The sequence below is a fragment of the Canis lupus genome, assembly GCF_048164855.1.
Source record: "Canis lupus baileyi chromosome 15 unlocalized genomic scaffold, mCanLup2.hap1 SUPER_15_unloc_1, whole genome shotgun sequence".
Taxonomy (NCBI): domain Eukaryota; kingdom Metazoa; phylum Chordata; class Mammalia; order Carnivora; family Canidae; genus Canis; species Canis lupus.
This window is the reverse complement of record NW_027326420.1, coordinates 50896-70425: the sequence shown is the minus strand read 5'-3', so window position 1 is coordinate 70425 and position 19530 is coordinate 50896. Positions and strand designations below refer to the sequence as shown.

The following is a 19530-nucleotide window of genomic DNA, read 5'->3' as shown; positions in this document are numbered from 1 at the left end:
AAGACCTGGGAATGGCCTGGGCCCGGCCCCAGGAGGGTGGATGGGCAGTGGGGCCTGCCTGGATACTTGGTTCTGCTGGGGCCACGTCACAGACAGACTCACCCTCTGGCCTTTCTCAAGAAGGGGACATTCAGTTCCCGAGGAGACCTAGTTCCTGACAGCACTGCACCTGGTCAGCTCTCGTTGGGATGGAAAGTGCCAGGCTCTAGTCCCGGCAGGGCCCTGGACACCTTTCCCCAGGGCCTCAGCTCTCCTGAGTCATGCTGCCCTGTGAACAGCTGAGCCTGAGCCATGTTCTCTGCCATACTGTACAAACTCTGCTCTTCCTTAGAAGGTTGTCCAGAGGCGGCCCCCTCCTTTCCAGTGTTTTCTCTTCATTGGGATGTAATTCATGTGCCATAAATAAAGTCACCCTTTTAAAGTGTATAATTCAGTGGTTCACAAAGGTGTGCAACCACCCCTATAATCTAGTTCCAGAACATCTTCATCACAGGAAACCCTGGGCCCATGAGCAGGCACTCCCACGCCCCACCCCCTGGTCCCCATTGATGGACTCTCTCTACTGTGTATTTGCCTGTTGTGGACGATTCATCTGAACGACCCCTTCCTGGTCTTCAAGCACCACAGGTGCTGAGGTCAGTGCTGTGGCGGCCTTTCACGTGTGAAGCCCTCAGCAGTTTCACCTTGTTGTCATTCATCCCCATGCATGAGCTGGGACAGTGACCGCTGTGTCCGTGCTATGGGAGGAATGAGCAGGCTGAGAGCCAGAGAGGCTGGATGACTCACCTGCTGGGCTGAGAACAGAGTTGAAAGCAGGATCCAAGTCCTTTGGTTCCTTCTCTAATCATCCCCCTGCCACCTGAGCTTCCCACTGCCAGGGCTAGTGCATCGCACCATGGAACCTCAGAAGGGTACACCAATTTGTCACAGCTTGGGATCCCAGAGAGGATATGTCACTGTCTCGTGTGCATAAGGATGCTGTGCGTTATCCACCCAGAATGGGCCAGTCGGAAAGCTTGTTCATAATTGGTGTGTGTGTGTGTGTGTTCGCGTGTGTGTCTGCTGTGTCTGTCTGTATGTGTGTTTTTTTTTTTTTTAATTTATTTATTTTTTATTTATTTATGATAGTCACAGAGAGAGAGGCAGAGACATAGGCAGAGGGAGAAGCAGGCTCCATGCACCGGGAGCCCGATGTGGGATTCGATCCCGGGTCTCCAGGATCGCGCCCTGGGCCAAAGGCAGGCGCCAAACCACTGCGCCACCCAGGGATCCCTGTATGTGTGTATTTCTTTCTGACTGGGGTGAAAAATGAAAATGAACGTTTTGTACACAGAGATCAAACTTCTGGCATAGTCCTGATTAGCCCCAAACCCAGGTGGGGCAGTTTCTGGAGCTCTCTCCCAGCCTTATTACACTTCATCCTGCAGCTTGAGTTACCCCTTTGTCCTGAATTCTGATTATATCTCTGCTCCCAGGACCTTCTGCCTCTTAGGGGTGACCCCCTGCCAAGAACCCGAGGCCCCTGTGCTAACAGGTGCTGTCAGCTGCATTCATCACCCAAAGAACATCTGGGTGATGATTGATTGTTCAGAAAAAAACACCAAATGGCCATACTTCTCTCTCCCCAGAAGCAGAGCCCCTGGTGCCTGCACAGGATTCGTCCTCTCAGGTGAAGCGAGAGGAAGCCCTGTGTGTCCGGAATCAGCGGAGCTTGGAGGAAAGAGCCATCCCCACGGAGTCCATTACTGGTGAGTGAGCCCCAGAGCTGCCCCAGCCAGGGATGGAGAGGAAAGGTCCAGCATGGCCTACAGGCCCGTGCTGATATCCACGGACCAGCGCTGAAAATGGCATTAATGATTTGCCACACATCTGGGTGTAGCTTGTCTTGTTTCCTCTCTTTTTTTAAATCCTTTCTTAACTATTCCTTCTTTACCTTGAAAAGGAGCATCAGGGCAGAGGTACTAAGTGTAAAGAAACCTCATGATGAGGGGCTATGGTCAGGGAATAAATATATCAGTCCACAGGACCTGCTCCTGAGCAGGAAGAGGTTTCATTGTTCTCAACAAGTATTCACAGGCTGTTGCCTCTGTGCTGGGGAGGGGAGGGTCCGGGGGGCTCCTCCTTGAAGGCCCTGTCACTGGACTCTGTGTGTGAGAACCCTCTTAGAGCATTAGGGTTCTCCAGAGAACCCATAGGGTGTGTGTATGTGCCCACATGTGGAGAGACACAGACAGACTGGTTTTAAGGAACTGGCTTCAGTGGTTGTAGAGGCTGGTGTGTCCAGGATCTGCAGGGTAGGCCAGCAGGCTGGAGACCCAAGAATCTTCTGGCTGGTTTTCCTCTGCCTTGGGGGTGGTCTGTCTTTTTCTATGGAAGCCTTCACCTGTTGGGCTGAGGCCCACCTGCATTATGGAAGGCAAGAGCTACCAATTAATTTTTTATATATATATATTTTATAAGATTTTATTTATTCATGAGAGACACACAGAGAGGCAGAGACATAGGCAGAGGGAGAAGCAAGATCCCTGCAGGGAGCTCAGTGCAGAACTTGATCCCAGGACCCCGGGATCATGACCTGAGCCAAAGGCTGATGCTCAACTACTAAGCCACCCAGGTGTCCCAGGGCTACCGATTTAAATATTAATCTTCTCAGGCAGCCAAGGTGGCACAGCAGTTTGGAACCTGCCTTCAGCCCAGGGTGTGATACTAGAGACCCGGGATCGAGTCCCATGTTGAGCTCCCTGCATGGAGCCTGCTTCTCCCTCTGCCTGTGTCTCTGCCTCTGTCTCTGTGTCTCTCATGAATAAATAAATAAAATCTTAAAAAAAAAAAAACGTTCATTTTCATTTTTCACCCCAGTCAGAAAGAAATACACACATACAGGGATCCCTGGGTGGCTCAGCAGTTGAGCTCCCTGCATGGAGCCTGCTTCTTCCTCTGCCTGTATCTCTGCCCCTCTCTCTCTCTATATATATATCTATTGTGAATAAATAAATAAAATCTTTTAAAATAAATAAATAAAAAATATTAATCTTCTCTTGAAAAAAAAAAAAAATCCTGGGGGATCCCTGGGTGGCTCAGCGGTTTGACGCCTGCCTTTGGCCCAGGGCACAGTCCTGGAGTCTCAGGATCGAGTCCCACATCAGGCTCCCAGCATGGAGCCTGCTTCTCCCTCTGCCTGTGTCTCCGCCCCTCTCTCTGTGTCTATCATAAATAAATACATACATACATACATACATACATACATACATACATAAATCTTTTAAGAAAAAATCCTTTTACAGAAACATCTAGAATAATGTTTGGGCAAATATGTAGGTACTGTGGCCTGGCTGTCACAAAATTACCCCTCACCAGATCTAGTAACATACTTATCTACAGCTTAGAGCTCCCCAAATCTTAGCCCTCCTTAGTCAGAGCCTCACCACCCTCAGGTAAGTGATAGTAGCATCTGACCGGGGAAAGGCCACTCCCTGTCCATCAGGTGTGCTCTGGACAGCGGCACAATATTACTGTCTTCAAAGAAATCTGTAAGAGATAAGAAGGCAATAAAGTTAAATGAGGTTTAATAGACCACAGAAGAAAGAAGATGTAACACACATCTTAGAAAAATCCCAGTAAGAGGTTCCTGGGAGGCACTGTCAGTGAAGTGACTGACTCTTGGTTTTGGCCCAGGTCACGATCTCAGGGTTGTGAGATCGAGCCCTGTGTGGGGTTCCCGTGCTCAACAGGAAATCTGCTTAAGAGTCTCTCTCCCTCTCCACCCTCCCTTTGCTCACATGCTCACTTGGTCTCTCTCTCTAAAATAAATAAATCTAAAAAAAAAAAAAACCTAAAAATCCCAATAAAATGGTGGATTTCAGTGGCTTCATGGAAGGCATTGTGTCCTGGAAAATCCCCGCAGAAGGACTATCTCTGTCAGTAGTGGTGCTCTATGCTCAAGCTGAGTTTCACTCTAATGACTGAAGTGCCTGTCAGCTAAGCATCTGCCTTCAACTTGGTTTGTCAGCTCAGGGTCCTGAGGCCTTTCAGGCCCCTGAAGGGCCATATCTCTGCATCGGGCTCTTTGCTCAGAGGGGAGTCAGCTTCTCCCACTATTCCTCCCCACTAGCTCGTGTTCTCTCTCTCATGCTCTCTCTCAAATAAATAAATAAAATCTTAAAAAAAAAATAGAAAGGAAAAGAAAGACTCTCTTGAAGTGTCACCATGAGTGACACTCCCCAAAGTACACACTTATTTACAGCAAAAACTCCATTAGTTGGGGCCCAGCCAACTTAAACCTTTAATTAATTAGCATAATTTAATTATTCCTGAATTTTAGGGAAAAGAAAGAATAGTAGGAAATGAGAGATTTACTCAGAGCACAAACTTGCAGGCATTTTGTGTCCCCTGACACTGTCATTGCTCTGTTCCCACAAGCAGACTCACCGGCCTCTGCCCAGGACCTCTTGTCCCGAATTAAACAGGAGGAGCACCCATGTGTATGGGATCAGCAGGATCTGGCAGAGAGAGATATTCCAACGGACCCCAATTCAGGTGAGCAAGTTACCAGGATGAATGTCAAGGACAAGGACCCTTATTGGGTTGTATAATTGCTGGGAAATCAATCTGGTCACTTTTGGTTAAAGGCTAATGAAAGGCTCAGAGAATAAACTAGTGTGTTCCTCAGCAACATCATACAGATTTGCAGTCTAACCATTTGTAAAGTACAGAGGACTTTTCTAAGAGAATCATTAAATTGATAATTTATCGTGTCAATGTAACTGATACTAAAATTATTTGAACAATGGCAGTTTTTGAACAAGAACTATAACGAGAAAGGCTTTTAAAAGTTCTGTATATTTCTGTGACAGAAAGAAAGGAATTTACATTTTCTGCAATTTTTCGTGAGTGAAGACTAGTTAAATATCTTCCAAGAAACTTCTGGGTAGGGTCCAGGCGTATGAAACAATGAAGAAGCTCCATCCGTCTGGGGCCTGCACACATGTGTGTGCCTGGGTGTGGGTGTGTGTGCACGCATGTGCAAAGCGCACGTGTGTGTGTGTGTGTGTGTGTGTGTGTGTGTGTGTGTGTGTTCACATGTGCTTGCAATGCTGGCAAAGTCCAGCGTCCTCCCATTTGGTTATGACCCCAGAGTCTCATCCTACCCTGCATACCAGAAAGAGAAGAGCAGACATAAAAATCTAACATTCCTTCTTGTTTCAACCCTGGAGAAATTGAAATGATCCAGGCCAGAGAGGAAGGCCAACCCTTCGGATAAGAGTCAGAAGTCTGTACTACGGTTCTTGCGAGACCTTTGTTTACCGCTTCTGCCACTGCTGGTTCTTAAGTCCTACTACTCATCCCTTGGTCCCTTGGGCTGTCAGACACCAGGCTTCCCTCTGGGGTCTGGGGCTCAGTGGACAGAGCTGGAAGACGCAGGATCTGATCTTGGTTCTGTGTCTGCACAAACTTTGGGTCGAGCCTCCTCCTCCCTGGCCAACTCCAGATGAAGCGAACACAAGTGAGCCTGAGGAGACTTGGGTTGGTGAGGATGGCCAGTAATGAAACAAAGAGACCACAGCTGCCGTGTGCTGTATGAGCACGAGCCATGGCCTTTGCATGTGATGGTTTTCTAACCTTTGATGGCAGGCTTGGTGGAAATGAACAGCATCTAAGACTGCCTTCTTTCTGTGAACAGAGTCTCTGATCTCAGCACATGACATTTTGTCATGGATCAAGCAGGAGGAGCAGCCATACCCATGGGGTCCACGAGACTCAATGGAAGGAGAGCTCGGATTAGATTCTGGCCCCAGTGAGTAATGCACCCTTTGGGGCCCCTGGGTATTTCGTCCATGGTGATGATTGCTTGCCTCAGCCACCCTTCCCACCCCCCACCCCCGTAGGGTGATGTTCTGTTGTGGCAGCCTTCACCCGTCTGTATCAAAGCACTATCTCCTTCCCTTTTGAGGGGGGTGGCAGGTGTTTGTTTCCTTGTGCTGTCTTAAGAGTGGCCCACAGTGGGTGGCTTAAAACAACAGAAATGAATTGTCTCTTGGTTCTGGAGGCCCATAGTACAAAAAATAAGGGGTTGGCAGGGGTGTGCCCTCTCTGCAAGCTGTAGGGGAACCCTTTCTTGCCTACTCCTAGCTTCTAGGATTTGTGGCAATGGTTAGTGTTCCTTGGCTTGTAGGTGCATTGCTCCATCTCTGCTTTTGTCTCCCATGGCCTTCTGCCTGCATATCTCTAGCTTCACCTGGCTTCACCTGTGTCTTCCTTGTGTGTGTGTGTGTTCCTTTAGAGACGTAAGTCAAAATCAGGGCCCACCCTCATCCAATATGACCTCATCTGAACTTAGATCTGGGAAGAGCCTATTTTCAAATAAGGTCACTTTCTGCAGTACTGGGGGGTCTGGATTTCAATATCTTTCAGGGGGAGTGTAGTTCAGCTGGGAGAGGGCTGAAACACAGGTGCCTGAGCAGGAATCAATGGCAGCAGGTGGCTCACATACCAGAAAACACTGGCCAGAGTCCCAAGCCAGCCCTGAGCTGACACAGTAATTGGTGAAGATACTGATGCTCCAATAGGGAGAAGGGATTTTTTTTTCCCTCCACTACAGGTATGGGACAGAACGTCTGACCTGACTTGGGTCTCCTGAGTCTTTTTTGAAGTTCCACTTATTGGCCAGTGACCTTAGACACATGTTCTTAGGTTATTAAACACTCAGCATCTGGCTGGCATTCCTTGCCAGACCCAGTACCATCTCCTTGCTCTCAAGACAGCTGACTTAGTGTCTGCTGATGAGTTTTGAGGAGCACCTAGACAGTACGTTCCTTGTCCACACTCCTGGGACCCTCCAGGAGCTTAAAATCCAGGTGACAGCTGAGGACATAGATTATTTCTAATCTGGAAGGCCATTAAATACTCAAGTAAGGGGAAGCCTGGATGGCTCAGTAGTTGAGCATCTGTCTTTGGCTCAGGTCGTGATCCCGCGATCCCGGGATCGAGTCCTGCATCAGGCTCCCTGCATGGAGCCTACGTCTCCCTCTGCCTGTGTCTTTGCCTCTGTCTGTGTCTCTCATGAATAAATAAATAAAATCTTAAAAAAAAAAATAGAAATAAAAGTCAGGTAAGTGGATCCCACTGTCTGAGACAGATTTCGTCCAATCTAGAAGGACCGCCTGGGGCTGGAGGAATGGGGAGAGAGTAGGAGAGGACCAGTGTATGCCCTTTGTTTCAAATAGAACTTAAAGTGGTCCTCTTCTTACCTGCTGCTGGGGTGGGATAGGACAGGGCGAGCCAGGGCACCATCCGTGAGGACAGGAAAAAGTGACAGCCATTTCCACTTCATTCTTGATGGCACTCAGGCCACTATTTCTGACCTTGATAGGTACTAGTTCATCAACTCTTGTGCCAGGAATTCTTCCCAGACCTTTGTCCCTCGGTGCTACTGTGTGATTTTCCATGTTGGCTAGGAGTACTTGGGCAGGGCTGAGCCTTTCCCTGGAGGCCTATGTGGTTGTGGGAACGGGTCTAGTGAAGTCTGTACGAAGGTTGCAAGGTTTTGTGAATGACCATACCATCTTACCTCCTCAGTTGGGTTATGCTGAGTCATAGAACGATTTGCTTCATGTTGTTTTTTTTCTGGGAGGCCTTCAACCTTAGCATTTGGGAAGCTGTGTCCAGAGTCTGGGGAGATAGGAGCATCTGGAAATGCTCCTACTGGCCCAGTCACCAGAGCCCCTTGTCTTTCTCCCAAAGTGGGCCTGCCTTCTGCTTGTTAGTGTTGAAATTCGTATCTCACCTGTGATTTCGTTGAGGTTTAAAGACATGATTCTCATGTCTCTGGAGAGCATTTGGAAGGGGAGAGGGTAGTGGGAGTAGAGCATAAAACAGAACTATAGGGTATCTGTCTGTGCCATAGTCCTCCCCCAGCCCTGGGGGTAGGCATGAAAGACCTGATGTCCTGTTTGACATCAGCCCAACTGGATATTACATTTTAGTCAAAGGGATTCCTCAGTCAGATATTAAAGACTCTGGGTTTTTGGGTTGTTTTTTTTTTTTTTTTTTAAGATTTTATTTATTTGAGAGAGCGAGAGAGCATGAGCAGGGGGAGGGGCAGAGGGAGAGGGAGAAACAGACTCCCCGCTGAGCAGGGAGCCTGATGCAGGGCTCCATCCCAGGACCCCGAGATCATGGCCTGAGCCAAAGGCTCTTGAGCCACCCAGGCGCCACTTGTTTCTGTCATTTAATAAATATTTACTTAGTGCCTACTGTGAGCTATGCAGCATTACAAGAACTTGGGAAAAGCAGCAAAGAAGAACCAGGGACCTTTCCTTATGTGGAAATGTGATGGAGCGTAAACAAGTCAACAAGCAAACAAGATAAAGTCAGGGACAGTCCATGCCCTGACTTGGGGAAAGGAGGAGGGTAGAAGTGGCCACAGGAGGGCTAAGGTAGGAAAGGCCTCCCTGGGGAGGAAAACACTTGAGTGTGTCCTAGACAGTGAGAAGAAGCTGATTTTGGAGATGTCAGGGAAGGGAGGAGTAGGGGCAGAGGCCTTGAGGCTTTGGGGGATGAGGGTGGAGGATCCTCAGCCCACATGACCTATGGGACAAGGTAGAGTTTGGATTTCATTCTAGGAAAGCTGACCAACAAAGGATTTAAAGCAGGTTACTGACATGATCTGGTTACTTTTTTCTTTTCTTTTTTTTTTTTTTTGAGAGAGAGAGCAAGAGCACTTGTACTTGCTGCTGAGGGTGGGGGGGGAGTAGAGGGAGAGGGAGAGAAAGAATTTTAAGCAGGCTCCCCGCCCATCATGGAGCCCAAAGCAGGGCTCACAACCCTGAAATCATGACCTGATCCAAAATTAAGACTTAGACGCTTAACCAACTGAGCCATCCAGGTGCCCCCTAGTTTACATTTTGAAAAGATAAGTTCAGGAATGGAATGGAGTGGGGTGGGGACCATGAGCCGGAAACAGGGAAGCCATTTAGTAAGCTACCATAGTTGGTACAGACCAGGTGAAAGGACTACAGTCAGGCAGAGTTGGGATGGTCGCAGTGCCCGGGGAGAGAAGGGGACAGATTCAGGACAGACTCTGGACATGTAGCTGAGGGATAGTGTGATGGGCGAGTGGTCAAGAGTGACACCTAGGCTCTCCTGAAGAACCAGAAGAGCCATGGTGCCCTTTACTGGAAATGCTGAGTCCTGGGAAAAAACCAGTTTACTGTGTAAACCAAGTGCTCTCCTTTGGTCCTGTTAGATCTGAGATGGCATCCAAGTAGGCAGATGAACAAAGAGCCTGGGGTTCAAGAGAGAGCTCGGGGCTGGGTTAATGTGGGAGCTTAATTTATGACGACTCCTAACAGCAACTACCTGGAATTAGACCGAACTTCACAGGTGAAGGGCCCTCCTCCACCAGACTGCCCTCACTTCAGACACCAGCTGCAAGTTCGCAGGTCTCCTGCCCACTCATTTGTAACCAGCTGGTTACAAATCCAGGGGTTTCCACTAATCCCTGGGGTTCAGCTGTCCACTAGAAGAGCTCACGGGGCTCAGGAAAGCATCTATACTTATAATTAGTTTTATCAGAGCAAAAGGATTCAAATCAGAAATAGCCAAAAGGAGAGTTCCATGGGACCAATTCTGGAAGAGTCCTAACCATGAAACTTCGGTTGTCTGCTCCCTGTGGGATCAGAAGTGTCAAACTGTGCCAGGACAGTGATGTGTGACAATTCGCAGAGTGTTGCCCACCAAGGGAAGCTCAGCCAAGCTTCTGTCTGTGTCCAGAGCTTTTACTGGAGTTTCTTTACATACTTATGATTGCTTGAACCTACTGACCATGAGGTGGAACTCACCCTCTTAGCCTGTCCCTTCTCCAGAGTTTGGGCCCAAAGCCCCAACCCTCTAATCATGTGGATGGTGTTTCTGGCACACTCAGCTCCCTTCCGGAGTCCTCCTGTTAGCTTAAACTGTTGAAGCAAGGACCATGAATTACCTCATCAGCATAAAACCTCAGAGCCTACCATGAATAACAAAGACACTCCTATCGCCCTGGAAATTCCCCCAGGATGTAGAGGCTACAGCCTAGGAACCAAGGACAACCACCCGCTCCCTTATTACACATAGGCTGTTTTAAGGCTGGTCTGTTATTACACAGATCTCACTCTGAGATCTAGGGGCAAGATCTTTGTCTAAAGAATGAAAGAGGGCAGCCCCAGTGGCTCAGCGGTTTAGCACCGCCTTCAGCCCAGTGCCTGATCCTGGAGACCCATGATCAAGTCTCACGTCAGGCTCCCTGCGTGGAGCCTGCTTCTCCCTCTGCCTGTGTCTCTGTCTCTGTCTCTCTCTCTCTCTCTCTCTCTCTCTCTCATGCATAAATAAAATCTTAAAAAAAAAAAATGAAAGAGGCCTGGGTGTGAGCCTGGAGGAAATCCAGAGGAGCACAGCTTCACTGAGGCAAAGAGAAGAGACTCTCAAGAGAGGAGGGGTCAGCTATATCAAAGACAATGAGGGGTTGGATGTGCAGGACAAGGCAGAGGCTTGTTGATGACCTTGACAAAAGTTGTTTCGGTGGTGTGCTGGGACTCCTGTCTGATGTCAGGGTTTGAAAGCGAACGGGAAAAGCCAGGATAGAGAACTCCTCCAGAATATTGGTATGAAAGGAAAAGAGAGGAGTGTTGGGGTACCTGGAGCCTGGGAGCACTTGGGGCCGAAAAGAGTGTTCTTTTAAGTTGGGGGGTAAGTAGACCACTGTCTCTGGTAGGCTCCTCTCCACTGCTTTAGAACCCTGATTCCGGGCCCCCTGGGTGGTTCGGTTGTTTACGTGTCTGCCTTTGGCTCAAGTCATGATCCTGGGGTCCTGGGATCCAGACCCCTGTCCAGCTCCTTGCTCAGCGGGGAGTCTGCTTCTCCCTCTCCCTTTGCCCCTCCCCCTGCTTGGGCTCCCTCACAAGCTCACTTCTCTCCCTGTCAAATTAATAAAATCTGTAAAAAAAAAAAAAAAACAAAACAACCCTGATTCAGACTGCCTTGAGGAACAAAGACATTCATTTACGTAACAGAGGCAGTTGATTCACCCTCAGTAGATTGCAGGAGGAGGCTACATTATCCAGGCCCCAGGTTCTTTGCAGCTCTCAGCTCAGCTTTGCTGTGGCTGATCTAAGCAGTCACATCCAGACTAGCGGGAAGGGAAAGACCATCCTCTTCCCTGCTGGAAACTCCCAGAAGCCTCCCGTGTCATCAGCCAGACTGAGGTCATATGCTTATGTCTGAATCTGTGAGGTCTGTAGTAGAAGTCCTCATGTCGGAGGCTGGAGGAGAATGATGACATTCTCGCAGATGATGGAAAAGTAGGGACGTTGAGGAGTGTGGTAGGGGTGCCAGGCTGTGGGGGCGGGGGGTTGAGATACACGCAGTTTTCTTCAGCTGTCCTCAGCTACTTGAGTACAGTTGGGCAAGCAGGGCAGAGACAGGAGCAGAGGCATAAAGGGTGTTTCATGGCTGATGACCCCAGGGCTGACCACAGGAGCCAGGCTGGGTCAGGAAGGGAGAACAAACAAAGGGTAAGGAAAGCAGATCGATGTGCACACTGAGTTTGCAGAGTTATCAGTAGGATTAGGACAGTTTTGGGGCACCTGGGTGGCTCAGTAATTGAGCATTTGCCTTTGGCTCAGGTCGTGATCCTGGGATGGAGTCCCCACATCAGGCTCCCCACAGGGAGCCTGCTTCTCCCTCTGCCTATGTCTGCCTCTCTCTGTGTCTCTCATGAATAAATAACATCTTTATTTATTTTTTTAAGATTTTATTTATTTATTCATGAGAGACACACAGAGAGAGGCAGAGGCACAGACAGAGGGAGAAGCAGGCTAGGCTCCTTGCAGGGAGCCTGATGTGGGACTCGATACCGGATTCCAGAATCATGTCTTGAGCCAAAGGCAGAAGCTCAACCACTGAGCCACCCAGGCATCCCTAAATATCATCTTTTAAAAAAAAAAGGGGATCCCTGGGTGGCGCAGGGGTTTGGCACCTGCCTTTGGCCCAGGGCGCGATCCCGGAGACCCGGGATCGAATCCCACATCGGGTTCCCGGTGCATGGAGCCTGCTTCTCCCTCTGCCTGTGTCTCTGCCTCTCTCTCTCTCTCTCTCTCTGTGACTATCATAAATAAATAAAAGTTAAAAAAAATTAAAAAAATAAAAATAAAAAAAAAAATAAAAAAATAAAAAAAAATGAATTGGGACAGTTTCAGGCCAGGTTTCCTGGGAAACAGCCCCTGGGATAGAGGCTCCTGTGCATGTGATGTTTCCTTGGGGTTCTCCTGAGAATAACAGCTATGAAGGGATGAGAGCAGCAGATTGGGTAGAGGGAGCAACAGGGCCCACCAGCAGTCCCCCAGGATTGAAGGCCTGGCACCCTGGGTTGAGGCGTGAGAACCACTTTATACTGGGCTGCTGGCCAGTGTCCTGTGGAGATGGCTCTCAGCCTGCTCAGTGTTCATGGGGAGGGAGAGGGCAGCCTGGGGTGCTTTGGGGTGTCATGTAAGGAAGACCGGCTTCAGTCAGACATTGATGAGCATGGGTCAGGTAGAAGGGTGGCAGATGTGAGAAATGGCCACCAGGGAGCAGATGGGACCTGCCCAGAGGATGCCAGCAAGAGGTGGGGACAGGGATTCTGTACTGTTCTTCCACTAGCTACCTGCCCTGCAGGGGAGGGGGTGCTCTCACGGGAGAGAGGACTGAGTGGGCCTCTGAGGTGGGGGTGGGGAGGAAGTGACCCAACAAGAAGAGCCCTGAATCCTGTGGGCATACAAACTAGTTCTTCAAGCAGAAGTCTAGAGACCTGGGCCTGGGTGTGCTGCTGTGCTGCTCAGACCTTGGACCTGAGGATTCACTGACTGCCAAGGTGGCAGAGCACCCAAGGGTACAAGGAGAAGGCCTCAGCACTTTCTGGGGAGGCTGGCAGGGCAGCTGCTTCCACACAGGACACAGCCCCGGCCGTGGGGTCAGGGCCCAGGTGGGGTCTGATGCCAGAGTGTGCCAGGGACCATGCTGCTGTTTATGTCTGAAGGCCCTCCACTTATAGGAGACACAACTGAAGATCATAGCATGGTGCTGGTCCCCACTCCCTGCATTTCATTTCTCTAGGCCTCCAGATAGGCTTTCACCTTGGAGAAGTTCTGGTAAATTCTTCCCCCCCAGTCGAGAGAGAGAGAGAGAGAGAGAGAGAGAGAGAGAGAGAGAGACTCTCCTTAGATAAATCAGCATTGAACATCAGAATGCAATTAACTCTTATTATTTCCTGCCAGTTCTGCCTTCCATCGCGGTTTCTGCATACCCCACCCCCACCCCCCAAACCCGCTTCTGCTTTCCGGAGGTATTTTCTCTCCTCACTGCGTGCTATACCCGCTCAACCCGATTCAGGGGCTTTGGGCAGGTCAGAGGGTCAAGGAGCCCCAGAGCCATAGGGAACATGACCTCTGGCCTTGCTCAATCCCCTCATTTTTTCAGAGAAACTGAGGCCCAGATAGCCCGCAACTCGCACGTTGCCGCCCAGCAAATCCCTGTGGGGACAGGGTGGGGCGGGGGGTGGGGTGGGCAGCGACCATAGCGCTGTCAGCATGTCACTTCTCCGTGTCTTCTCCTCCCCAGGCGACAGCCTGCTGCTAGTGAAGAACCCGCCCCCTGCCCCGCAGCAGCCGCAGCCGCAGCCGCAGCCGCAGCCGCAGCCGCAGCCGCCTCCGCAGAGCCTGCCGGTGCTCCCGGGGGCTGAGAACCCGGGCGGCGGGCCCCCGGAAGAGGGTTTCCCCGCGCTGGCCGGGGAGCGAGGGGCGGGCGGGTCGCAGGCGGGAGGCGCGTGCAGCGGCGGGGGAGGGGCCGGGGGCGGCGCGGGGGGGCCCGGAGGGGGCGGGGGAGGCTGCGGCAGCTGCTGCCCTGGCGGCCTGCGGCGGAGCTTGCTCCTGCACGGCACGCGCAGCAAGCCCTACTCGTGCCCCGAGTGCGGCAAGAGCTTTGGCGTGCGCAAGAGCCTCATCATCCACCACCGCAGCCACACCAAGGAGCGGCCCTATGAGTGCGCCGAGTGCGAGAAGAGCTTCAACTGCCACTCGGGCCTCATCCGCCACCAGATGACGCACCGCGGCGAGCGGCCCTACAAGTGCTCCGAGTGCGAGAAGACCTACAGCCGCAAGGAGCACCTGCAGAACCACCAGCGGCTGCACACGGGCGAGCGGCCCTTCCAGTGCGCGCTCTGCGGCAAGAGCTTCATCCGCAAGCAGAACCTGCTCAAGCACCAGCGCATCCACACGGGCGAGCGGCCCTACACGTGCGGCGAGTGCGGCAAGAGCTTCCGCTACAAGGAGTCGCTCAAGGACCACCTGCGCGTGCACAGCGGCGGCCCGGGGCTCGGCGCCCCTCGGCCGCTCCAGGCGCCGCCCGAGCAGGACTAGGGCTGGGCTGGGGGAGGGGAGGGCCCGGCGGCAGGAGCCGGGGGTGGGGGTTGGCCAGAGCGCCCCTGATCCTGCCCCTGCCCGGGGTTCTCAGGGCGCCTTCCCTCCCTCGACCTGCCTCTTGTTGGAAATTGGGAAGAGGAATTGCACTCCACACACGGTCCCCCAAGGGCTGGGCAGGGGGCCCCTAGATCTGTCCTGCCTGAATGGACTGGGCCAGTTCATCTCATAGGGTGGACCAGGGGGCGGGCTGAGCGTCTTCCCCCAGGGAAAGTGCTAGAACGTAGTGAGGAGGCAAGAGGCTTTGGGCATCTCCCTCAGACACCTAGCATGCCCGTTTGGCCACTGAGGTCACACAGTTTGTGATCAGGGGAAGCAACTAGGGAGTCTCAGAAGCCTTCTGAGATAAATAAGGTCCTATGGTTAAGAGATAATGAGTAAGGAAATGGAAGTGTGACGGGAAATGAGGGATGAGCTAAGGGGTAACATCTCTGATGACAGCACTGCCTTGCGTTTAAATAGCGCTTTATACTTTTTTAAACGTGTTTTCTGTCCGTTATCCGTTTTCACCCTTAGCCTGTCCCTCGAAGGTACGTGGGGTAGGATTGTTCCTACTTGATCACTGAGAAAAGAGCCCCAGGCGGTTACTTTACCAGGATCACACAAGAAGAGAGCAGCAGGGCTGGGACCAGGGCTCTCCTGACCCCAGTGCAGTGTCCCCCACCACACACACTGCCTACCTCCCATGTCCCAGAGACTTCTCCGTCCTGGCCTCTCTTGGTCTCTCTCCTGCCTCCTTCCCGAGCCACCAAAACTCAGAAGCAAGGAGGGTTACTGGGGTGGGGAACCCATCAGCTACACAATGCCCTGGGTTGTGCATCTGAAAGGCTCTTCCTGTGTTAGCTCTTCTGGGCCGCAGGTCCCCTCCCCCAGCCTGTCCTTCCCACCTGAGTCCTTCAATCTGGTGCAGCATCTTTTCACTGCCCAGTAGTGACCCGGCCCTCCAGAGGCAGCTGGTGCCCTGAGTCAGACCTCACTTTGTTGATTTATTCCAGTTTCCCCAGGGCAAAGGGGTGAGGGAGAGGCTCCTGCTGCTGGAGCAGCCATCAAGAAAATGAGTCTCTTCCCAGGAGGGCCGGGCAAGTGGGTGCTAGAGTCTGAGAGTCTCAGTCTCCTGCCCTGAGCCTCCCAACTGGTGCTATCTGTTAATTGACCATGCTCATGGACACAGACCCTACTCTGCCCCAGACCCTGCAGGCGCCTCGGGAGGCACCCAAAGGACTCCCTTGAGTTGGTGCATCTGCTCCGTGGTCCTGAGGGGCCATAGTCTCCATTTCTGCATTTTGCATGACCAGGCACTGGGATGGGGTGGTTCCCCCGGAAAACCCTTGTTTGTGTCAAGAATGACTTTTCCTGCTCCCCCCATCGACCCTGCTTCTCTCCCAGTGGGGAGCACAGTGGGCAGCCCACAGCCGGCACCACTTTTGTGAGCATTCTGCTTCCGCCCTTCCCTTCATCTGTGCCACTCTGCTTTCCTCAGACCCCTTTTTGCCATGCAAAGGGAATTCTCAAAATTAAATAAAAGGTGTCCAGATTGCAGACTGCATTTTCACAAGGCCAGGGGATTCTGCAGCATGGCTTAATACAGTAAAGCCTTGAACTGGAGTCCAACTAACTGGTATTTTTTTTTTTTCCTACTTCTGCTTTCTAAGAAGAGATGAGAAGTTAAACAGACAAGTTCAAAGGAGTTTGTTTTAGAACAGAAGGGAACACTCTAGTCCAGTGTTTTGGTTGGGAGGAGGCAATGTTCTGCTTTAAAAAGTACATGCAGAAAATCAATATTTTCATAATCTAAATCATGGAGAATAAGACCAACTTTTTTCCTCTCTTTTTTTTTTTTTTTTTTTTTTTTTTTTGGCTGTTGAGAGTGTGAAGAAGGGGAAGAAATCACTTTTGAGACATGGGTTTGGGACACCTGAATATACAGCTGGAGTCCCTCTATTTTAAACTCAAGGAGCTGATTCCCAAAGAGGGTTACTGACTACGCCAGTGAGAGGGGCTGTCTGGTTCCCGCATCCTGGTCTGATGGAAGCTACTGCACCACGTCCCCCTCCGTGACACCACAGTCTCCTAGCACTGGCCTCAGGCATGTCCTAGAATGAACTCATTGGAGCTGATTGATCAAAGGTGACGCTCAGTGTGGACCTCTACCAAGCAGCAGGGGTCCTCACTGTGGACTCTTGGAGTCCACTTACTGAAGCAGGATAAAGGTCTTGCTTTTAAGGTGGATTTTTATTTTCCTTCTGAAAATGTGTTAATTAAAATTAACTATTTTAATTTAAAAATGCATGCAGTAAAAATTTAAATGGTAAAAAGCAACAACAACAAAAAGAGTAAAGCTCTTTCCTACCAGACTCCCTGGTGAGAGATACCACTGCCAAGAAGAGCTTTTATGTCCTTCCAGAGCCTAAGAAGTCAAGGCTTGGAGGATGAGATGGATGGAGCTGGGGGAGAGGATGTGGGAGGCAATGGGGGATGAAACTCGGCAGGGAGGCAGGAATTGGGATTCTAAGGGGGGAGACTGGCCTGTTCATAGGTTGTGAAGAAGTTGTAGGTGATGTAGTTTCAAGGTAAAAAGGCCAGACCATGAAGGGCCTTGTATGCCAAGACTATTTCATAGCCTGGGATCTGCTGTGCCATTAGAACCTTTAGAAGCCCAGAGGTACCTTGCTGGGTCAGTCCATAGAGCATGTGACTTGATTTCGGAGTCAAGCCCCATGTTGGGTTACTTTAAAAATCTTTAGAAGCCGAGAGTGTATTGCTCTGAGAGGTCAGACACAGTGGAAATGGAAGTCTTGAGACAGCAAATTTAAATAAGACACCACTGGAAACAATGACAAGTGAACAATAATCCTATTCAAGCTTTTGGGCACCATAATTGACCCTCTGAGATCTGGTCCAAGGATATTGGATGTTGGTGAGTACGGGGAAGGAGGAAACCTCATACTGGGCTCCAGATGAATCAGCCTATGACTATTTAACAGTATTGGTTTATTGGATTGTTAGAAAAACGTGCAACAGGGCATCCTATCAGCCTCAGGCCCTGAGAGTAGGACCATTTGGGGGAGGCCATGGCTGCCATTCCATCTGCCATTGATTCAGGGAGCCATTGTGCAGAGATAATTCTAAAAGTAATTCTTGAGAAGAGGATTCTTAGGTGTGAGAATCTCACTCCCCTCTCCCTACCCACACCACCCCATGAGGTACCCCTAGGTCCCCTTCCACAAGAATCTTCTAGTATGATGCTGGCACTGTGTCGCTAAGGTTAAGAACCTCTAGTCAAATCTCTTGAGATGTATTTTAAATCAACATCATCCTCCAGCATTGGAATTTCTATAGATTTACTGTCCTGTTATAAGAGAAAACTGCCCTTGGTTTGTATCCCATTCAAGATTCAAGGGAGATCCCTACCCAGTCAGAACTGAAAACGTGTGTTGGTTACCTGGGTGTCCCCACAACTTCCATCCCTATGGGACCAATATCCTTTAACCATAAAAGGACTTGAGTCCCCATCCTACAAATAGTGTCAAAAGCAGTAGCCCCCACCCCACATCTCCCCTGTGGAGAGGAGGACTGGTTCCTTGTCCTTTGTTAGCTCCTGCTTCCTGAATTTGCAAATTCGCATGTGTCTGCTCTCAGCTCTGCATTAACCCAGACAGGTCTTTTGCCTTTTCTTAGTTTTCCCCAGATCAGATTTTTTTTTTTTTTTTAAAGATTTTATTTATTCCTGAGAGACACAGAGAGAGAGAGAGGCAGAGACACTGGCAGGGGAGAAGCAGGCTCCATACAGGGAACCTGATGTGGGACTTGATCCCGGGTCTCCAGGATCCTGCCCTGGACTGAAGGTGGCGCTTAAACCGCTGAGCCACCGGGGCTGCCCCACAGATCAGATTTTATGTGCAGTAGTAGATTTTTATCCTTTGGAGATTTTAGAGGGTCTCAGCACAGCTAACGACCCAAAATTAGGCCTAAAGTATTTACTGTCTCTTCTCTTTTTTAAGGTTTTACTTATTTACTCTTGAGAAACCCACAGAGAGAGGCAATCTCCCTGCGGGGAGCTTAATGCAGTACTCAATCCCAGGGCCCCCGGATTACGACCTGAACCAAAGGCAGATACTCAGCCACTGAGCCACCCAAGTGCCCCACTATCTCTGTTCTTAAGATGTTGGAGAGCTTTTGCCAAGAATTTCTCAGAATTCACCATTTTCCATTCTTGATCTGGTATCTTACCTGCCCCTCTAAAGACTAGCTCTTCTCCCCCTTTCTGAGATCTCTCATTCCCCCCTCCCAGAGTATCCAAGGAAATAAATCCTCATTTATTAGGGGACCAATTGAATTTTGTTGTTCCTCACCTTCTCCCTTCCAAGCCATTCCTGGGCCTATTTTTCCCCGATTAAAATGGCAAAATTTGTGAAACAAAACACTGAACTCTAAGAAATTCTGCATTATGTTTTAATCCATTTATGGAGTTTCAAATAGATCTTACCTTAATACATGCAAAATTCAAAATGGATAAAAGGATGTGCAGAAAACAACTGGTCACCCAGTCACCCGGTTCCTCTACCTGAAGCTGACTAGTCAACTCTGGAGAACGGAGAAGATTCTGGAAGGAAGCTGGAATCATTCACAGAGTCAAAGGAACAGTTGAACAGTCAATCCTGGACAGGGGCAAAACTGTGTCTCTCATTTCTGCTCCTTTCTGTATGTTGGGATCATTCTTTCAAACCAACTTACTCCAAAAAATGGGGGGATGAACAAAACTGAAGCAGGCTCCCCACAGGGACCCCTACCCAGTGCCCAGTACGGAGCTCTATCCTGGAACTCTGGGATCATGCCCTGAGCTGAAGGCAGATGCTCAACCACTGAGCCACCCAGACGCCCCTGAGGATTTTATTTATTCATGAGAGGCAAAGAGAGAGAGGCAGAGGGAGAAGCAGGTTACATGCAGGGAGCCCGATGTGGGACTTGATCCCAGGACCCCATGATCATGACCTGAGCCAAAGGCAGATGCTCAACCACTGAGCCACCCAGGCATTCCCCAGAA

General features: G+C 50.2%; 1 protein-coding gene and 1 long non-coding RNA gene across 3 annotated transcripts in view; one reads left to right on the top strand and one right to left on the bottom strand.

The window, feature by feature from the left end:
- The window catches only part of ZNF282 (zinc finger protein 282), a 28995-nt gene extending 12224 nt beyond the window's left edge, over positions 1-16771 (top strand). For both annotated transcript variants that reach the window (XM_072818982.1, XM_072818983.1), the window contains 4 exons: positions 1629-1748; positions 4423-4536; positions 5681-5794; positions 13630-16771. In XM_072818982.1, the coding sequence (XP_072675083.1) occupies positions 1629-1748; positions 4423-4536; positions 5681-5794; positions 13630-14426 (1145 nt within the window). In that variant the 3' untranslated portion in view covers positions 14427-16771. The remainder of the gene's footprint in view (positions 1-1628; positions 1749-4422; positions 4537-5680; positions 5795-13629) is intronic.
- LOC140629477 (uncharacterized) lies at positions 1134-19157 on the bottom strand. The gene is made up of 3 exons (XR_012027322.1): positions 18973-19157; positions 3426-3528; positions 1134-2402 (listed from the first exon to the last, which is right to left on the bottom strand). It is a non-coding gene; the product is annotated as an uncharacterized lncRNA (long non-coding RNA).
- Positions 19158-19530: the final 373 nt, after the last annotated feature.